Raw genomic sequence first — 19,890 nt, forward strand, 5'->3', positions numbered from 1 at the left:
CAAAGAGTAGTCACAAAGCACTTGCAGCCTTTCAACGTTGGGCACTTAATTATAGATATTCTTCTTCTACTTTTTCTATTATTTTGTGAAAATTTTCAGACACACAGAAAAGATGAATTATACAGTGAACACACCTAGATTCTAAAGTTTACATTTTGCTATACTAGGCAGTCTTCTTTAGTTACACAATTCTGGGTATACCTATACTCTGATGTCCTGTTAGTTTACGTAGAGTAATAAAGGTCTGGTTCTGGTATTAAAAGCATGAAAGAGATTGTTAACCCTACCCAAGAGTCAGCCACAAACTACTGTCAAAATGAACTGAGCTTTTTTCTAGACTCACTGAAAAGAGATAACATTCTCATTTCTTCCAAAGAAAATAACTAAAAGACAGAAGTCAGTTAAGCACCATAAAGAAAAATAAATGAAATGACCTAAAATACTGACAAAAACATTATGTTAAAAGAAGCAACACTTGGAGAAAAAGGAGTAACTTACTACTGTTCATGCCTATGATGCACACTGCTCACCATCCCAAATGAACGCAATACTGTTTCAGAAATTCTAATCTGTTCCAGCTCTAACACTGCTAACTCTAGCAGAACATTCACAGGCAATAAAAATAGTCCATATGGACACTGTAGTGATAGGAGGCTCAAACCAGTTATAACTGGAAGCACATGACCTGGCAAGATATTAGAAAATAACCGCTGTCAGCCTAGGAAGGCTTAGAATATCAAAGGATAGATTTCACTTTTCATTCTGCTTTAGTTCAAGGTGAAGTCATTTAAATGATTAAATTTGACCAAATGTTGGGAGCACTAATAGCCATGTTGTTTATATATAAAGCTTTCCTCAAGGAACATAAAACAATTTAAAAACATTATTTTACTTTTCTTCACACTTTTGAGGTAGCAGCCACAAAACATTCCCAATTAACTGAGGCACGAATCAATCCTGTGATTTGTCTACAGTCCCAATATGATTCAGACCTGTAGCTGGGAATGAAACCCAATGTCCTGATTACCATAAATACCAGAAATATGCTCTCAGTCAGCACTAAGTACAAGAACAGTAATTTTTACAAAATGATGCTATATGGGTTAAAGCTTAAAGCCTTGCTAATGATTAAGATTATATGCAAAATAAAACAGAACTGGTGTCTGCTGAGGTCAGCTGCACAGAGCAGCTCTCCGTAATGCTAAGGTAGATGGTCTTACTCTCCCCAGTTCCCAGCAACCAGGCCTCGAGGAGTGAGGAGTGGAAGGAAAACAGCCTTCTCTGCCAGAGCCCTCCTAACTGGGGCCAGAGTCACTCTAGAAGGCTCAGTTTCCACTGGGTTCTTCTGTTGATCTTTGGTGGTATAAAAAGCTCAGCATCTGCAAGAAAGGAGAGGGAAATTGTGATAGGCACACTATTTTTTCTTGGTGGGAGCTGAGGCAAGTAACTCTAAGCTAAAATTAGGCAACTGGGCTTTGCACCTACAAGACGACCATCAGAACCAGAGTTAATGTTCCATCAAACTATGCACCTAACATCTGTACATTTTACTGTATGTAAAATTTACATCAATTTTAAGAGTAAAAAAAAGTAGTGGCGTGTATTCAGTATGTAAAGTTAATGGACAGAAAATGCTTTATGATAAAAATTTCTGCAAACACACTGATCAATAAAAATGTCCATATTTTTAAAATATAAATAAATGGAGGCAGCGGGTGATGGTTGGGGGAAATTTGTCACCGTTAGATAAAACTCACAGGCCCTCTTTCAGTTAGATTTATGGAGTCTCTTATCTAAGTAGAATCATATACAGGAAGTAGAGACATGAGAAAACATGCATATATAAAGATGGTCTTTCTCAGTATTATTCATAGTACATCTGTATATATGACCCATACAGACATGAAAAATAATTTACATGAATATTTTGAAATGTGTGAAAAATGCTCAAGATAAAATGTTTTAAAAACATGGTTTTCATTATACATATATACATGCATGGTACACATGTATGACTAGAAATTATTAAATCTTAATTTTCTTTGCCATACTGTACAATCCAGATTTTCTCTACTAATCCTAACAGTTTTATAATTTCACATACAATTACTACTCTCTACACCCCCAAACAAAAATCTATATAGACAGAAAGACCACAAGAAGTTTCGCTTATTTATAATATTGGAAAAGCCTACTTAAATTCATTGTCAACAAGCTCCATAATTTTATGTAAAATAGTGGGTAAACTTAGAATGAGACTCCATCATTTTTTAAAAAAGAAACAAGTTATGAAAATAATGTATTTTATTTTTAAAAATTAGACATAACTACAATTATATTTGATTTTTAGACTTAACTAAATATAAATACCAAGTATTGACTTACTGGCAGGAAAGAAATTATTCTGACAAACTGTATGACAGCAGGACATGACATCTTTCACATTTCCATGTTTGAATTTCACAGCACACTAAACAATCTACACTAGTGTTCCTACACAGGGACACGGATAATACATACTCTGATAATGAGGAGCCTCAAAATTGTAAAGTCTTTAAGGCTCAGCTGAGAAATGGAAATGCTCTTTGATAAAGCCAACTAGACCAGCCTAGAGAAAGGTGTGACTGAACTTGACCTGAAGGTCAGCATCAAGCCAGCAGTGAGGAAAACAGGACAGAAATCACAACTGGATTCAACACATTACAAACTAAACAATTACCAAACAACCTCTGGCCTGAGATGAATTGTAGCATCTCAGAAATAAGTGTACGTTTTGGGACTGATACCAAAGGCAGCTTGCCAGCCTCCAGGAAGAAGGGGATCTAGGGATACAGCAGTTAACTCTCTGCATGTATGAGCTTAGCTGGAACGGAAGGTGGTTAATTTTTTCCTGGTAGCAACATAAGCCATGAAAGTTAAACTTGACATGGCTCCCACAAAGTCTACTTCAAATGTCATCAAAATGCTACCACAGTGTAGCATTTAAATGAAAAAATTTCAGAACATTGCCTCTCACATGCCAGAAATGCAAATAGCAGCCGTAAAAACTGCCACCTTTTCAAAGCTAAAAAGAAGTTGCTGTGCTTGACTGATCCACATGAAGGACGAATACTGTGGCACCAAATTGATCTGTCAAAAGGTTTTTAACCAACTTTCAAAAGAAAGGCTTTTAACTTTGAGGAATATGTAACCTAACTGATGAGAATCCTCTCCCCCCCACCACAAAGAAACAAAACATTTTAGGAATTCAACAGAAAATGCAGATGAAATGCTATTCTTCTTTGGATTTGTTTTCAAATTATACTGTTAATCCTAAGTATGACTAAAATGGTCCAGCTCTTAAGCAAGGAATATGAAAATGTCCCCAAGACACAATGCAAAACTGCCAATAGCCAAAAAGGATGATTCAGATGAATCCTTAAAATGTATGTGCAAATTAGACTGTTTAGGAGTCACACTTCTTCAACTGTGATGTGTCTGTATGGACTAGTGTATGCCATTGCATTAATTAGTGTGTATGTCAGAACAATTTTTTTTTAATTATACATTTAATGTCACATTGGATTTCTTACCCGCTAACCCAGGATCCCAACACTAAAGGCATTAAACTAATTTTACTAAAGACAGACTCTCAGAACTGAGGGAAAATAGTAGTGATTCCCCAATCTCTCTTTATACTACTAACCATCTCAACACTTAGAAAAAGATACTCCTTCTGCTTAGTACTATAATAATTTAGAGAGAAAAAAATACTAACCAAGAACAGGAACTGAAGTCTTTTCTTGTTGATAAGAGGCCATGATACTATTTGCAGTAGAATTGGGACCTAGAACCTAAGTAGAAAGTAGACTGAATCAGCAAAGATTATCTTATAATTCTGCTGACTGCATATACCAAATCTCTACCAGCAATAAATAGACTTTCATTTTCATTATGGTATCAAACACATATGTGATTTTAATTTGCCAGTTTCTCCAGTCTCAATTCAGACCTCTACATCTCCTGTCCACCAGAAGAACAAGGTAATGATGGGGGGAAAACAGAAAAAGAAAATCTCTATGCCTGGTCCTTTCCAAATAAGTGAGCCATACCCTGGGGGGAGGGGATATAATAATAAGAGGTCATAGAATACACAGAGCACCAGACTGTACTCAAAGATTTGTGAAAATTTTTACATTAAAACAATTCTGTGCATATCATGGAGGAGAATGCAAATTCCGCACACGTGTTTAAGGTAAAACAAGAGACTTTGCAGGAATTCCATGCCCGCTCGAGCCTCAGCAGGCACACTCCAGGCCCTCCGCCTCGCCTTCACTCAGGTCTGTGTGTTCTCTCCTGGCGCACTCTCAGCAGTGATGTCACGTGCTCAAAACACTGCCATGTGACTATACCACGTAGTATACTGCATATATGACATTATCATGCTTTACCAACCAAAGCAAAAACACAATTTTCCTGGTCATTTCCCCTAGAAGACTCATAAGTTGGTATCTTAGAGGTTAACATGATCTGAATAGACGAGGATAAGGGAGAGCATTGGGAAGCATTATAAATCGTTAGCCTCGAAAGCACTAGTTCTGAAGGTGATCACATTTCTTCTAGGAAATACTTATTATAGTAACTTCAAGTATTTATGAGGGGCTAATTCTCAGTTGCTTTTATCTTTATGGCTTGTAAAATGCTTTTATATCTACCCTCTCATCTAACCTTCAAAACATTCCAGTGAAATATACAGGAGAGTATTATCCCCATTTATAACTAAGGAAATCGAGACCCAGTAAGCTTATGAGCCGATTTCCAGCCTCTCTCTCAGCTCCAAACCCACCCTTCCTATACACTGCTCGTGATGCTGGGACTGGGGGCCTGAGAAAACACCCCTCCTTGGACAGCCGTTATGCTCCAACAATAGCAGACACCAGACACCAGCTGGACGGAGGAAAGAGAGTGAATTTGTTCCCTTGTTCGCTTGCTTTCACTCAACAGTAGCTCTATACCCCGCAGCAGCTGTTTGTTCCAGTTTCTGTTTATTTCTATACGCTTAGACCCAGCCTCATCCTGCCCCCTTGGCAATACCAGCACCAGCTGGCTGCCACCCCCTTCTCCGAGGTTCAAGAACCAGCTCTGCAGGGGCCTCACCTCCGAGCATCTAAATTCTAAGAATCCCAACTTTCCTTTTGTTCCTTCAGCTTTATGGGTACAAGCGGCTGTCGGGTTTCAATCTCAATGTTCCTTCTCTGTGTTCCCTTTCTGCCTTCTCAGTCCTCTAGTACTTGGTTAACCAGTTCCATATATTAAACTCTCTCTGATAAAATAACAGCTGTGGTTTTTGTTTTTCCTTAATGGACTCTGACTGATAAACCAGCCTTTCTGAATCAAAACTGAAACTTTGAACAACAGACCTGAGATGTAAGAGACTGAGCAGATATACACAATACATAGATGACAATATATTAGAATTCTTGATGGGACACAAACAGCGTTAACATAATCAGCAAGCTTGTTACAACAACACAGAAGTGACAAGTCAAATTTACCATAAAACAAGAGAAAAAGCAACTGTCTGGGCTTCCTTTAAAGAACTCAGATCCCATCCATAAGTCTGAACAGAGAGGTGAGAGGCCAGTTCTGGTCCTAGCTTGCCCCCTACCCTGACCAATCTCACTGAAGGTCAGGGCAACCATCTGACATCTGACTTTCCCATCTTCTCCATGACAGCAGTTTCATGCAGAAAGGAGAAATAAAAAGCAAACTTAACCTAGGCCAAGGTGTACTATGAACTATATTATCAAACATAAAATCTTCTTACTGACAGCTTAAACATAAGCCTAAGACAATTTAACTATTGTATAGTATGTTTTAAGAACAGGAAAATCTTTTGCTCTCACTATTAAGAGATTGTGTGAGAGTAATAACCTGTCAAAGTGATTTAAAAAAAAAAAGCACATTCTGTCTTTGAGGAAAACTTACAGGTGTAGCTGAACTCTGCTGGGGGGTGGGAGTCCAAATTTCTGGAAGTGACCTTTCCATTAGCTGCAGAGTATCTTCAAAGGCCTTCTGTAATTCCCTTCCTTGCTCGTCAAACTCAAAGAGAAAGAGTATCTTTAAAATATGGTATATTTCATCTAGAGAGAAGAAATTTGAGAGTGGTAAGTTGTATCACCAGCTCCACTGCTAGAATCCTAACAGGAGTTTCTTTCCCAAGTGAAAATATCTAATAGCATACTACAGTATCTCCCTCATTTTCTTCTTTCTCCCCAAAAGCTGGAATAATTCAACATATCTACTACAAAAAGAAAACAAACCCACTAGAGCCAAGCAGGAAAGCAGTGCCTCCTCTGCCTTTATCCTGGTTTCAGTGATAGTCTCTCACAGCTCAGGTAGGTGGATGCCAAAGAGGAAGACGTCTAGGCTATTGGCTGAGAAGTTTTGTTTCAGGAATGCACCCTTAAGTGACGAATTTACTATGTTTTTTGTGGGCAAGAATCATCAGTATTGAGAATATACCTTTCAATTTTTCAGTGCCCTGCACCACATCACTCAGTGCCTCCAAAAGGGCCAGATCCTCCAGTGGACTCCCTTCCTTGAGGCTGTGCTTCTTCCGTTCCGCTTTGCGCCGATTCTTAGATGATCTCCTGTTAGAAATTAGAGATGTTTTAAAAGGGGTTCTCCTTGTGCTGAACAGATTAAAATGAATATAACTATTGGCCACCAACTTTCTGGGAAACCAGAGTATATACAGATGGTATTTGTATTTTGGGGAAAATGGTGAAGGTGTTAAGATGATACATAAAATTAAATTGGGAGAGAAAAGGCAGGAAGTAATAAGGAAAACCCTAAAAAGTGATGCCTGGCCTTGAAGTTTTGATTAAAATACAGAATAAAATTGGATTTCATCTGATAATAAGAGGCAGAAAAATGAAAAGAACAAACAGCTTCAATTTTGTAGCAAAAACCAAATAAGTTTAAAAGCAACAAAATTAAGTTGAAGTAAGATAACAGACATACAAGATTGGAATTTGAATATCATAAAATATATATGAATCCCACATTCTCTCCTGCCTCAGAGGTCTTTAATTATGCCATTTGTTTTGTCTGGGACTCTCACCCCAACTCTCAAAGCCCAGTTCTAGGTGGCTTTCTTGCCGTTTCTGATAGCCCCACACAACCTCACAGGTCTCCATTCTGAATTCCTAAAGCACAATTTGGTTTAAATATATAATCTTGCATTATATACTTTTGTTTCCCAAGGAAGAGTACAAGCTCTTATAACTCACATCTCCTTAAAAGGTTTTGGTAACATCCACTACAACTAGCTCGATTATGCTTCTGACAAGTTGAATTTTGAATTGAAGAAGTGTGAAATCTTTTTTATTTATAATCTTTATATTTTTCTCAGTGCCTACACATTATAGTCACTTAATATTTCTTAAATGAATAAAGTCAGATGTCATATATAAACTGAGTACCCAGTGTAAGCGCCATGTGGTTGATGGGCAAACACACAGGCCACGAAGTTGCAGCAGAAAACATCTCAAAGCTGAGTCTAATCTCTTAGATATGCTGCGAAGGTCCTTGCACAGCTTCCACAGGGCCTTGAAGAATGTCCTCCCCCTCCTGCTGCACTGTCCTGTTGGAAAACTGACCTATTTACTTGTACTTTCTCCATATACCCAGGGCATGGTCAATGTGCTGAATAAACATGATACATACGCTGATATTCTGGAGTTACTGTGGGAATATTTGCCACTCATGTCACTGCCACTCATGACACTGCTAGTTTCAGAGAAGAGATCTGACTCTTGACCATGGGGTGCCTCATCATCTAGAGGAGAAGAACCAGACAGCATGAAAACTACCTGCAAATAAGGGTCTACCTTCAGTGGGGTAAGAGAACTACAGTTAACCAGGTCGTATCTAAGGACATGAAAACTAGTACAAAGTCGATCTCAAAATGAAATAGATAATATATACAGTTTTATTACTGTAAACTAGTACTTCACCAAACTTCTTTATTCTTTTTACATAAAAAATTTTTACGTATTTATTTATTTATTTATCTAGCTAGCTAGCTGCGCTGGGTCTTAGTTGTGGCATGTGGGATCTTTGCGGCCATGTGCAAGATCTTCGTTGTGGCATGTGGGATCTAGTTCCCTGACCAGGGATCGAACCTGGGCACCCTGCATTGGGAGTGCAGAGTCTTGACCACTGGACCACCAGGCAAGTCTTTTTTTTTAAAGCAAAGGAACTTCTGGAAATGAGATCACTGTGTAAATACAGTAGTCTGCTGCTCTGGTCGGGGTGTGGAGAGAATGTTTGGCAGACCTCTGCCCATTGGTGCCTGGTCCTGCCCCCAAGCTCTCACCAGTACCCACAACAAAGACCCTCACAGACCCTCAGAGGCCTCGGACTTCCACTTGGCACAGTAATCACACTGCGGGAGGGACAGTAAGCAGCTGAGACAAAGCGCGACGCTGCCCCTCACCCCCCCCAGCACTGGTGTCTTCAGGTGGGCACTCACCCAGATGCACCTGCTGTGCTTGCTCCTTGAGCTCCCGCACCACCAACAGACGTGCTTTATGGCGACTGAAGGTGGCTGTCTGAGAGTCCAGAAACGCCATATAATTTTTCTGGGCTAAGGGTGCAGATGGAAAATAATTTGAGCACGTTTAAACAAAGAGATAAAACTAGAGTGGGGGTGGTTAGTGAGGGAGTTGGAGCTTAACAAAGAAAAGAAGTTACCAGGTTTTTCAAGCAAGAATTTTTTCTTTAATGAGAAGTAACCAACATTGCTATAGGACAAAGAACTAGAGATTGAGATTCCAGATCTTAAAGTTCATCAACATCATCCTAGAGGGCTTCCCTGGTGGCGCAGTGGTTGAGAGTCCGCCTGCCGATGCAGGGGACACGGGTTCATGCCCCGGTCCGGGAAGATCCCACATGCCGCGGAGCAGCTGGGCCCGTGAGCCATGGCCGCTGAGCCTGCGCGTCCGGAGCCTGTGCTCCGCAACGGGAGAGGCCACAACAGCGAGAGGCCCGCGTACAGCAAAAACAAAACAAAACAAAACAAAACAAAACATCATCCAAGAATACTCTCTACCACTAAACTTACAAAATCACCTGAACAAAAGACTTGGTATCTAACCCAAGAGAAGACTAGTAAATAAAAGGAGTGCACAGGAAGCTGCTAACAAAAATAGGAGGAAAGTCTCTGAAATGCTTCTTAAACATGTAAGTATTAGGTCTTTGTAGTTTTTCATCTACAAATACCCAATACTTATATGTTTAAGAAGCACTTTTTCTAGGTTCTAATTAGTGGAGAAAAATCCAAGTAAGAGTGGGCTAGATGGATTGTTATAGGGCCAGGAAGGATGCTTCCAGTATCCAGTTAGGAGTACCTAAAGTGAATGATACACAAAGAACCCTCCCAGTTTTGAGTAGGACAGGGTAGTAGAGAGCAGGCAGGGTAAGAATATAAATACATGTTAATGTCAGAAAGGCCAGACATTACTTACAGGGTAGACTGTGCAGAGCTTAAAATCAACCTCTACTCCCAAAGACTTTTATAAGTCCAACTGATGTCCTTCTTTTACACTTTGCTTTTAAGGGATACAGCGAACACCAGAGTATTCTAGAACTGATAACACTCATCTGTTATTGAGGAACCATCTGCAAAAGTTCTTCTTTTTATTATTATTTTCTGGGCCACGCCACACAGCATGCAGGATCTTAGTTCCCCGACCAGGGGTCAAACCCGAGGCCCCTGCAGTGGAAGTGCAGAGTCTAAACCACTGGACCACCAGGGAAGTCCCTTCTTATTTTTAAAAAATTTTTATTTTGAAAAAGTTTCAAACCTACTTAAAGGTTGCAGTAATTCAATGTACACACATATAACCTTCACTTAGATTTATCAATTATTAACATTTTGCCATATTTTTGGCTTCCTCTGTGTCTACACACACACATTTTTGTGGAACCCTCTGAGAGGAAGTTGCAGATATGATTCTTCCCTCTTAAATACTTCAGCATCTCTCTCTTAAGAATCAGGATATCATCTATATAACCACAATACAATTATTAAATGCAGGAAATTAACCGTTTGATACAATATTATCTAATATACAGTTCATATTTGAGTTTACAAACTATTCCCAAAGATTCTTAATTGTATCTTATCACAGGTTTTTAACATTCAAATAAGTTATGTGCTACTATTTAGCAACATAGCATATTTAAAAACCATGTTCAGAAGTAAATTTCACACCCAGTGGAGAACTCTGATTGACTCGATATAATGAGTCCTTTCATCACTGACATGATTAAAGGATGTAATAGCACAGGCAGTACTCTCCTGTCTCCCTCTCCCCCCACAGTTCTATACTTCCAAATCAGAAATTCTATCTAAATGTAACTCTCACCTTCTAAAATGGAAGGCTTTACGTTGGTTTCTATAATATCTGGTCTGTTATATTTATGTACCTAAAAAAAAACAAACAAAACAATTTTAGGCAGGAAAACTTCAAATCACTGGAAAGTTAAGATACTTGGAAATGGATCACTTTCAGAGGTGACAGGATATTTTCCAGAGGAGTAGGCCTCCTATAAGGTAGCCAATGAAAACTCAATTCATTTCAGTAAAAATTAGTAAAATTCATATTTAGAGGACTAATTCCAAACATCAAGAATAAACTTTTTAAATGGTTTAAAAAGCACTGCTGGGCTTCCCTGGTGGCACAGTGGTTGCAAGTCCGCCTGCCGAAGCAGGGGACACGGGTTCGTGCCCTGGTCCGGGAGGATCCCACATGCCGCGGAGCGGCTGGGCCCGTGAGCCATGGCCGCTGAGCCTGCGCGTCCGGAGCCTGTGCTCCGCAATGGGAGAGGCCACAACAGTGAGAGGCCCGCTTACCACAAAAAAAAAAAATAAAAAAAAAAAATAAAAAAAAATAAAAAGCACTGCTTATCCTTAGACCAGGAACCTGAACTATTTCTAACAAATTTCAGTAGCTCCGAAGACGAGGGACTGCGGCTGACACTGTCTCCCCTGTGCAGGCTCTTGCTCCGCTTAGCACTTCATGCAGGGAGGAGTTTTGAAGTCCTCTTACCAGTCTCAGAGCTTCTTCCCAGGCAGCTCCTTCTAACAGCAAGAGCACAGCTTCTTCATAATCCTGACAGGGGAACATCAAGGAAGGTAACAGGCTAATGGAGCAAGTGTGTTAGATGCCACCATAATAAACTGCAAAACTGCCCACAGAGCTGCCTCCCTCTGCCTTTCCAGCCTATCACTCACAGTCCCAGTTGGTGGGACTGGCCTAGAGTACATGCTCGATAAATATTGATGCAATAGACAAAGGAGGGGTGTCAATTCTGGAAATGATCACAAAGCACAAGGTAAGCATCACCTCTCTACATCCCTGAGCATCAAAACCACGAGAAAGACTGTTAGAAATGCCCATTTCCCCAGCTGCACCTCCAAATCTGATTCCAGAGGTTTAGGTGGACTCCTGAATTGACAAGTGCACACTCTGGAAAAATGGTAGACTAGAATAGTAATCTTCTAAACCATTTTTTCTTTTTTAATGTTTATTTTTTTATTTTGAACTTCAAACTTACAAAAAACTGATGAGTGCAATAAACACCTGCATACCCTACAGTCTTTAACCATTTGTGATGCTTGTACCCTTATCACTAAAAACTTTTGATCATGTACCCCAATACGTAATTACTTAATGTACTTAAGAAGCATATAAAACAAAACACGTTTTTAAAAGATGAAATATATGAGGCAACTGGCTGAGTTTCTTCAAGTAATCTCTGTCATAAAAAGGGGGGGTGTATACATTAGATAAAAGGGATTTAAAGGACATAACAAAATGCAATACCTGTCCCTAGACTGGAATCTAATTTGGATCGATCTACTGTAAACTATTTTGGAATACTGAGGGAACTTAAATTGTAATTATTAGATGAATTAAAATGTGTCAACATGGAGAGATGAAGATCATAACCAAACACACCAAATTTACAAACAGAACAAACAGCATAATTTCATTTTGGTTAAAAATACGTGTGTGTGTGTGTGGAGAGAGGGGGTGGGGAAGAGACAGAAAGGAGAAAACTCTAGAAAGAAAACAAGAGGTGCTAATAATAGCAATCTCTGAGTGGTAGGAATGAGATGTTTTTATTTTCTTGTATGTGCTTTCAGCACTTTAAACAATCTATAATACATATATACTACTTTAAATAGGTTATTTTTAATTAAAAAGATTGATTAAACATTTTCTTCCAAGAGCCCAAAGGATCCTTGCAGGCCTGTACCACGTGTCCCAGAGGAACGTGGTAGGATGTGTTTTGCTTGACTGGCAATGTGTGAGTGTGTGTGTTTTATTGAGATCAAATTCACATAACATACACTGAATGATTTTAAAGTGTGTAATTCGATGGTGTTTACTGTATCACAACGTTGGTAACCACAAGCTCTCCCTTTCAAAATTTTTTTATCATCACATAAAAACACTCCATATCCATTAACCAATCCCTCCTTATTTCCCACTCCTCTCACCCCCTGGTAACTTCTAACCTGCTTTCTGTCTCTCTGGATTTGCCTAATCTGGATATATTGTAAAAAAGGAACCACACAATAGGTGACTTTTTGTGTCTGACTTATTTCACTTAGCATATGTTTTTAAGATTCATCCAAGTTGTACCATCTACTGGTTCTTTGTTCCTTTCTTTCCCCTTATTTTTTTTGATTGTAGTAAAATTTAATATAAAATTTACCCTTTTAACAATTTACTGTATAGTTCGGTGGCATTAAGCAAATTCACACTGTTGTGAAACCATCACCACCATCAGTCTCCAAAACTTTTTTTTAATCTTGCAAAACTGAAATTCTATATCCATTAAACAGTAAATCCCCATGTTCCCCTACCCCCAGACTCTAGCAACCATCATTATACTTTCTGTCCAGATGAATTTGACTACTCTAGTTACTTCATGTAAGTAGAATCATACAATATTTGTCCTTTTATGTGAGTTATTTCACTCAGCATAATGTTTTCAAGTTTCATCTAAGTTGTAGCATGCATCAATTTTTCATTCTTTTTTATGATTGAATAATATTCCTGTGTGTGTGTGTATGTGTGTGTATCTGTGCATGTATGCACATATCACAATTTATTCATCTGTTCATCTGTCACTGATGGACATTTGGGTTGTTTCCACCTTTTGGCTATTATAATGCTCTAAAAATATAAACATTTGTATACAAGTTTCTTTGTGGACGTATGTTTCCATTTCTCGAGTATATATTTAGGGGTGGAACTGCTGAATCGTATGGTAATGCTATGCTTAACTTTTTAAGGAACCACCAAACTCTTTTCCATAGCAGCTGCACCATTTTACCTTCCCACTAGCAATATACAAGGGCTCCTATTTCTCCACATCTTTGACAACACTTATTTTTCATTCTTTTGATTAAAATGATTCTAGTGGGTATGAAGTGATAGCCCACTGTGGTTTTGATTTACATTTCCTTAATGAACAACGACGTTGAACATCTCTTCATGTGGTTAATGGCCATCTGTATATCTTCTTTGGAGAAATATCTATTCAAGTCTTTTGGCCATTTCAAACAAAATGAGTTGTTTGTCCTTTTGTTCTTGAGTTGTAAGAGTTCTTTACATATTCTGGACATAACAAGGAAACTATAAACCAATATTCCTTGTGAACAAGCAAAAAAGCCTCAAGTAAACTTTCGAATCCACCAATATAGGTCATACATTATGACCAAGTTGGGTTTAACTCAGGGATGCAAGATTGGTTTAACATTCAAAAGTCAGTGCAGATGAGTGATCAAGATGGTGGAGTAGTAGGACATGAAGCTCACCCCCTCCCACAAATATATCAGAAATACACATACATGTGGAATAATTCTCACAGAATATCTACCAAACGCTGGCAGAGGACCTCAGAACTCTAAATGAGCAAGAAAATCTCCCTGTAACTGGGTAGGACAAAAGAGAAAAAAAAGAGAAAGGAATCGGGACAGGACCTGGGCCCTTGGGAGGGATCTGTGAAAGAGGAAAGGTTCCTGTACCCTGGGAAGTCCCCTCACCAGTGGGGAGATTAGCTGGGGCAGAGGGGGAGCTTTGGAGCCTGGGAGGAGAATGCAGCAACTGGTTTGCAGCAGCTAGAATGGAGAGACAGACAGTGCCACTGCCCTGCACTCCCCAGCCTAAGACACATGTCCTCTGGTATGGGCGGGGGCTGGGTGTGTAAACTTGGGCTTCAGAGATCAGACCCAGGTAGACAACTGGAGTGGGCTGCACGCAGACAGCCTGAAGGGGCTAGAGTCTGGTGCAACCACACCTGGGAGTGTACGTGGAGGAAACCTAGGCTGCTTTAGAGGCCAGGTGCCATTGTGTGGGCGGTGCGTGAGGGGAGGGGCAGGACCTGCCACAACAGCCTTTTTCCCTGCAGGAGCTCTCAGGCAGCAGGACACCGCCTACACGAGCTCCAGGAGCGGTCACGAGCAGCGACTGCCCTTTGGGCTTTAGGAGTAATCACCAGCTGCCACCACCACCCTTCTGGACTCCAGGATTGGTCGTGAGCTGCCTCTACTCCCTTTGCATGCTCTAGGGGTGCACGTGATCTGCCAGTGCCACCGAGAACCCCAAGACCAGGCACTAGCTCCCATATCTGCACACCCCCTGTCAAGGGGATGATGGCCAGCACATGCTGAGGAAAGAGGCTACAGGTAAAAAAAAAAACAGCCCTCATGGGACTTTACTGGTGGTCTAGTGGTTAAGAATCTGCTTCCAATGCAGGGGATGTAGGTTCGATCCCTGGTTGGGGAACTAAGATCCCACATGCCACGGGACAACTAAGCCTGCATGCTCTGTAGCCCGCATGCCACAACTAGAGAGAAGCCCCTGTGCAACTAAAGAGGAGCCCATGCGCCGCAATGAAAGATCCCACATGCTGCAACAAAGATCCCACGTGCCACAACTAAGACCTGATGCAGCCAAATAAATAAACAAATAAATAAATAATAAAAACAGCCCTCGCACCAAAAATATTAAACCCACACAAGATACACAGGGACAGACCCACATATAAATAGCCCTCCAAGACGAGTAGCTAACTGTTTCTCCTAAACTCACAGAATAAGAGAAATATAAGTAAAATGAAGAAGCAGAGGAACCACTCACAGTTAAAAGACCAAGAGAATTCCCCTGAAAGAACAAATAAACAGACCTCTTCAGTCAAATAGACACCAATTTCAAAAAGGAGATAATGAAAATACTGAAAGAATTAAGGAAGGCTACTGACAGAAATGCAGAGTACTGTAAAAAAAAAAAAAAGGAACTAGAAACTATAAAGTATAACCAAGAAAAATTAGAGAACTCATTTGCTGAGATGACAACTGAACTAAAAGCAATGAACAGCAGAATAAGTAATGCACAAGAACAAATAAGTGACCTGGAAGATAGCAACAGAATAATGGAAATCACCCAATCAGGACAGCAGACAGAAAGGCAAATTAAAAAAAAAAAGAAAATGAAAGCAATATAAGAGACCTATGGGATAATATAAAGCATGCCAATGGGGATTGAAAATGTATTTGAAGAAATTATGGCTGAAAACTTCCCAAACATAAAGAAGGAAACATATCCAGGTATAGGAAACACAGAGGGTCCCAAACAAGGTAAGCCCAAATAGACCTACACCAAGACATAATACAAACAGCAAAATTTAAAGATAAAGAGAGGATTCTAAAAGCAGCAAGAGAAAAACAAAGAGTTAATTACAAGGGGACCCCCATAAGGCTATCAGCTGATTTCTCTACAGAAACGTTGCAAGGCCAGAAGGGAGGGGCAAGATATATTCAAAGTCCTGAAAGGGAAAAGTCTGCAACCTATGATACTCTACCCAGCAAGATTATCATTTAGAATAGAAGGAAAGATAAAGAATTTCTCAGACAAGCAGAAACTAAAAGAATACAGCAATACTAAACCTATCCTAAAGGAAATACTGAAAGGTCTTCTCTAAATAGAAAAGAAGAATATATAAGAAAGAGAAAATCACAATTGGAAAGCAAATCACCTAAATAAGCCAGTCCAGAGATTAAAAAAAAATTTTTAAATTTCTGTGAAAGTGATAACCACAATAAACAGCAAAAGGATGAACATGAAGATGTAAAAGAGGACATCAAAATCATAAAGTGTGGGGGAGGAGAGTAAGAAAATGTAGATTTTTTTTTCATTTCCTAGAATGTGTTTGAGCCTATATGACTAGCAGTCTAAGGCAAGCAGATACAGGATGGGGTTAACATAGTGGAAAAACAGGGTAACCACAAATCAAAGACATACAATAGATTAAAAAAACCAAAAAGAACGTAAGTATAACACAAAAGAAAATCATCGAACCACAAAAGATAAAAAGAAAAAGGGACAAAGAAAAAATATAAAATCAACAGGAAAACAAGGTTAAAAAGGCAATTAATACATATCTATCAATAATTACCTTAAATGTCAATGGACTAAATGCTCAAATCAAAAGACACAGAGTGGCAGACTGAATTAAAAAAATGAGCCTACAATACCTGCCTGCAAGAGACCCACTTCAGGGCAATGAACACACAGAGATTGAAAGTGAAGGGACAGAAAAAGATATTTCATGCAAACGGAAATGACAAGAAAAGTGGGAGTCACAACACTCATATCAGACAAAACAGACTTTAAAACAAAGTCCATAAAGAAGGATAAAGACGGACACTATATAATAAAAGGATCAACACAAGAAGAGGATTTTACACTCGTCAACATATATTCACCTAATATAGGAGCATCCAAATACACAAAACAAATACTAACAGCCATAAAGGGAGAAACTGACAGGAATACAATAATAGTAGGAGACTTTAACACCCCCCTCACATCAATGGACAGATCTTCTAGACAGAAAATCAATAAGGCAACAGAGATCCTGAATGATACAATAGAACAGTTAGACTTAATTGATATTTTCAGGGCATTACATCCCAAAAAACCCATAATACACATTCTTTTCAAGTGCACATTAAACATTCTCTAGGATTGACAACATACTAGGGCACAAAACAAGCCTCAACAAATTTCAGAGTATAGACGTTATCTCAAGGATCTTTTCTGACCACAATGCCATGAAACTAGAAATCAACCACAGGAAAAGAAATGAGGAAAAAAATGACTACATGAAGACTAGACAACATGCTACTAAAAAACCAACAGGTCAATGATGAAATCAAAGAGGAAATTAAAAAATACCTTGAAACAAATGACAATGAAAACACAACCATACAAAATCTATGGGATGCAGCAAAACCATTTCTTAGAGGGAAGTTCATAGTGATACAGGCCTTGTTCAAAAAACAAGAAAAATCTCAAATAAACAACCTAATCAACCACTTAAAACAATTACAAAAAGAAGAACAAATAGAAGAATTATAAAAAGTAATTCATGAGGTAATTCATGAATAAAAATAATGCATGAAGTAATTCATGAATTACATGAAGTCAGTACAAGGAAGGAATTAATAAAAATCAGGGAGGAAATAAAATAAAGATTTAAAAAACAACAGAAAAAAAATCAATAAAACAAAGAGCTTGTTCTTTTAAAGGGTAAACAAGATTGACAAGCCTCTGGCAAGACTCACCAAGAAGAAGAGAGAGAGAACCCAAATAAACAAAATAAGAAATGAAAAAGGAGACATGACAACTGATACTGCACAAATACAAAAAACCATAAGGGAATACTATGAACAACTATATGCCAACAAATTGACAACCTAGAAGAAATGGACAAGTTTCTAGAAACATAGAACCCACCAAAATTGAATCAAGAAGAAACAGATCATTTGAAAAACCAATCACTAGAGGTGAAATAGTCTGTAATTAAAAAAACTCCCTACAAACAAAAGTCCAGGACCAGATGGCTTCACAGGTGAATTCTACCAAACATAAAAAGAAGAACTTATACCTATCCTTCTCAAACTCCTCCAAAAAACTGAAGAGTGGGGAACACTCTCAAAGACATTCTATGAAGCTGCCATCATCCTGATACCAAAACTGGACAAAGACACCACCAAAAAAGAAAATTTCAGGCCAATATCTTTGATGAATACAGAGGCAGAAATTCTCAACAAAGTGTTAGCAAACTGAATCCAACAACACATAAAAAAGATCATACACCACGACCAAGTGAGATTCATCCCAAGTTCCCATGGATGGTTCAACGTACGCAAGTCAATTAATGTGATACACCACATCAACAAAAGGCAAGACAAAAACCAATAGATGCAGAAAAGCATTTGACAAAATTCAACATCCATTTATGTTAAAACCCCTTTCCAAAGTGGGTATAGAGGGAACATATCTCAACATAATAAAGCTATTTATGACAAACCCACAAGCAATATAATACTCAATGGTGAAAAGCTGAAAGGCTTCCTGCTAAAATCTGGAACTAGACAAGGATGCCCACTCACACCACTTCTATTCACCATAGTATTGAAAGGCCTAACCACAGCAATCAGACAAAAAGAAATAAAAGGTATCCAAATCGGAAGGGAAGAGGTAAAATTGTCATTATACGCAGATAACATGATCCTATACATAGAAAACCATAAATACACCCCAGAAAAACTACTAGAACTGATAAACAAATTCAGCAAGGTAGCAGGATACAAGATTAACATACAGAAATCAGCTACATTTCTTTACACTAGCAATGAAATATCAGAAAGGGAATGTAAAAAAACAATACCTTTCAAAATCACAGCCCCCCAAATAAAATACTTCGGAATAAACCTGACCAAGGAGGTGAAAGACTTATATGCTAAAAGCTATAAAACATTAAGAAAGATAATTGAAGATGACTCAAAGATATGGAAAGAAATCCTATGCTCTTGGATTCAAAGAATTAATATTGTTAAAATGGCCATACTACTGAAAGCAATCTACAGATTTAATGCAATCCCTATCAAATGACCCATGACATCTTTCACAGAACTAGAACAAATAATTGTAAAATTTGTATGGAACCACAAAAGACCCAGAATTGCCAAAGCAATCCTGAGGAAAAAGAAGAAAGCAGGAAGCATAACCTTCCCAGACTTCAGACATACTACAGAGCTACAGAAATCAAACCAGCATGGTATTGGCACAAAAACAGACAAATGGATCAATGGAACAGAACAGATAGCCCAGAAATAAATACACACAACTACTGTCAATTAATCTTCGATAAAAAAGTCAAAAATATATAATGTGAAAAAGACAGTCTCTTTAGTAAGTGCTGTTGGAAAAGTTGGACAGCCACATGTAAACTGATGAAGTTGAAGCACACACTACACAAAATAACCTCAAAATTGTTTAAAGACTTAAACATAAGACATGACAAAATAAAACTCCTAGAAGAGATCACAGGCAAAACATTCTCTGACATAAATTGTACCAATGTTTTCTTAGGACAGTCTTCCAAGGCAATGGAAATAAAAACAAAAATAAACAAACGGGACCTTGTCAAACTTACAAGCTTTTGCACAGCAAAGGAAACCATAAACAAAACGAAAAAACAACCTATGGAATGGCAGAAAATATTTGCAAATGATGTGATGCACAAGGGCTTAATTTCCAAAATATACAAACAGCTCATATAACTCAACAACAAAAAAACAAACAACCCAATCAAAAGATGGGCAGAAAACATAAATAGACATTTCTCTAAAGAATACATACGGATGGCCAATAGGCACATGGAAAGATGCTCAACATCATTCATTATTAGAGAAACGCAAATCAAAATGACAATGAGGTACCACCTCACACAGGTCAGAATGGCCATCATTAAAAC

At 38.6% G+C, this 19,890-nt stretch overlaps 1 protein-coding gene across 1 annotated transcript in view; it reads right to left on the minus strand.

The window, feature by feature from the left end:
• Positions 1-868: 868 nt before the first annotated feature.
• Positions 869-19,890, minus strand: part of ELP1 (elongator acetyltransferase complex subunit 1) — a 64,481-nt gene continuing 45,459 nt past the window's right edge. The window contains exons 27-34 of the mRNA XM_027104116.1: positions 11,100-11,212; positions 10,416-10,476; positions 8,519-8,632; positions 7,711-7,822; positions 6,505-6,632; positions 5,968-6,122; positions 3,758-3,833; positions 869-1,379 (exon numbers count right to left, since the gene is read on the minus strand). Coding sequence (XP_026959917.1) covers positions 1,312-1,379; positions 3,758-3,833; positions 5,968-6,122; positions 6,505-6,632; positions 7,711-7,822; positions 8,519-8,632; positions 10,416-10,476; positions 11,100-11,212 — 827 coding nt within the window. The 3' untranslated portion in view covers positions 869-1,311. The remainder of the gene's footprint in view (positions 1,380-3,757; positions 3,834-5,967; positions 6,123-6,504; positions 6,633-7,710; positions 7,823-8,518; positions 8,633-10,415; positions 10,477-11,099; positions 11,213-19,890) is intronic.

The sequence above is a fragment of the Aethalodelphis obliquidens genome, unplaced genomic scaffold (assembly GCF_003676395.1).
Source record: "Aethalodelphis obliquidens isolate GAN/ISIS:26980383/991018 unplaced genomic scaffold, ASM367639v1 scaffold7, whole genome shotgun sequence".
In the NCBI taxonomy this organism is placed as follows: Eukaryota; Metazoa; Chordata; class Mammalia; order Artiodactyla; family Delphinidae; genus Aethalodelphis; species Aethalodelphis obliquidens.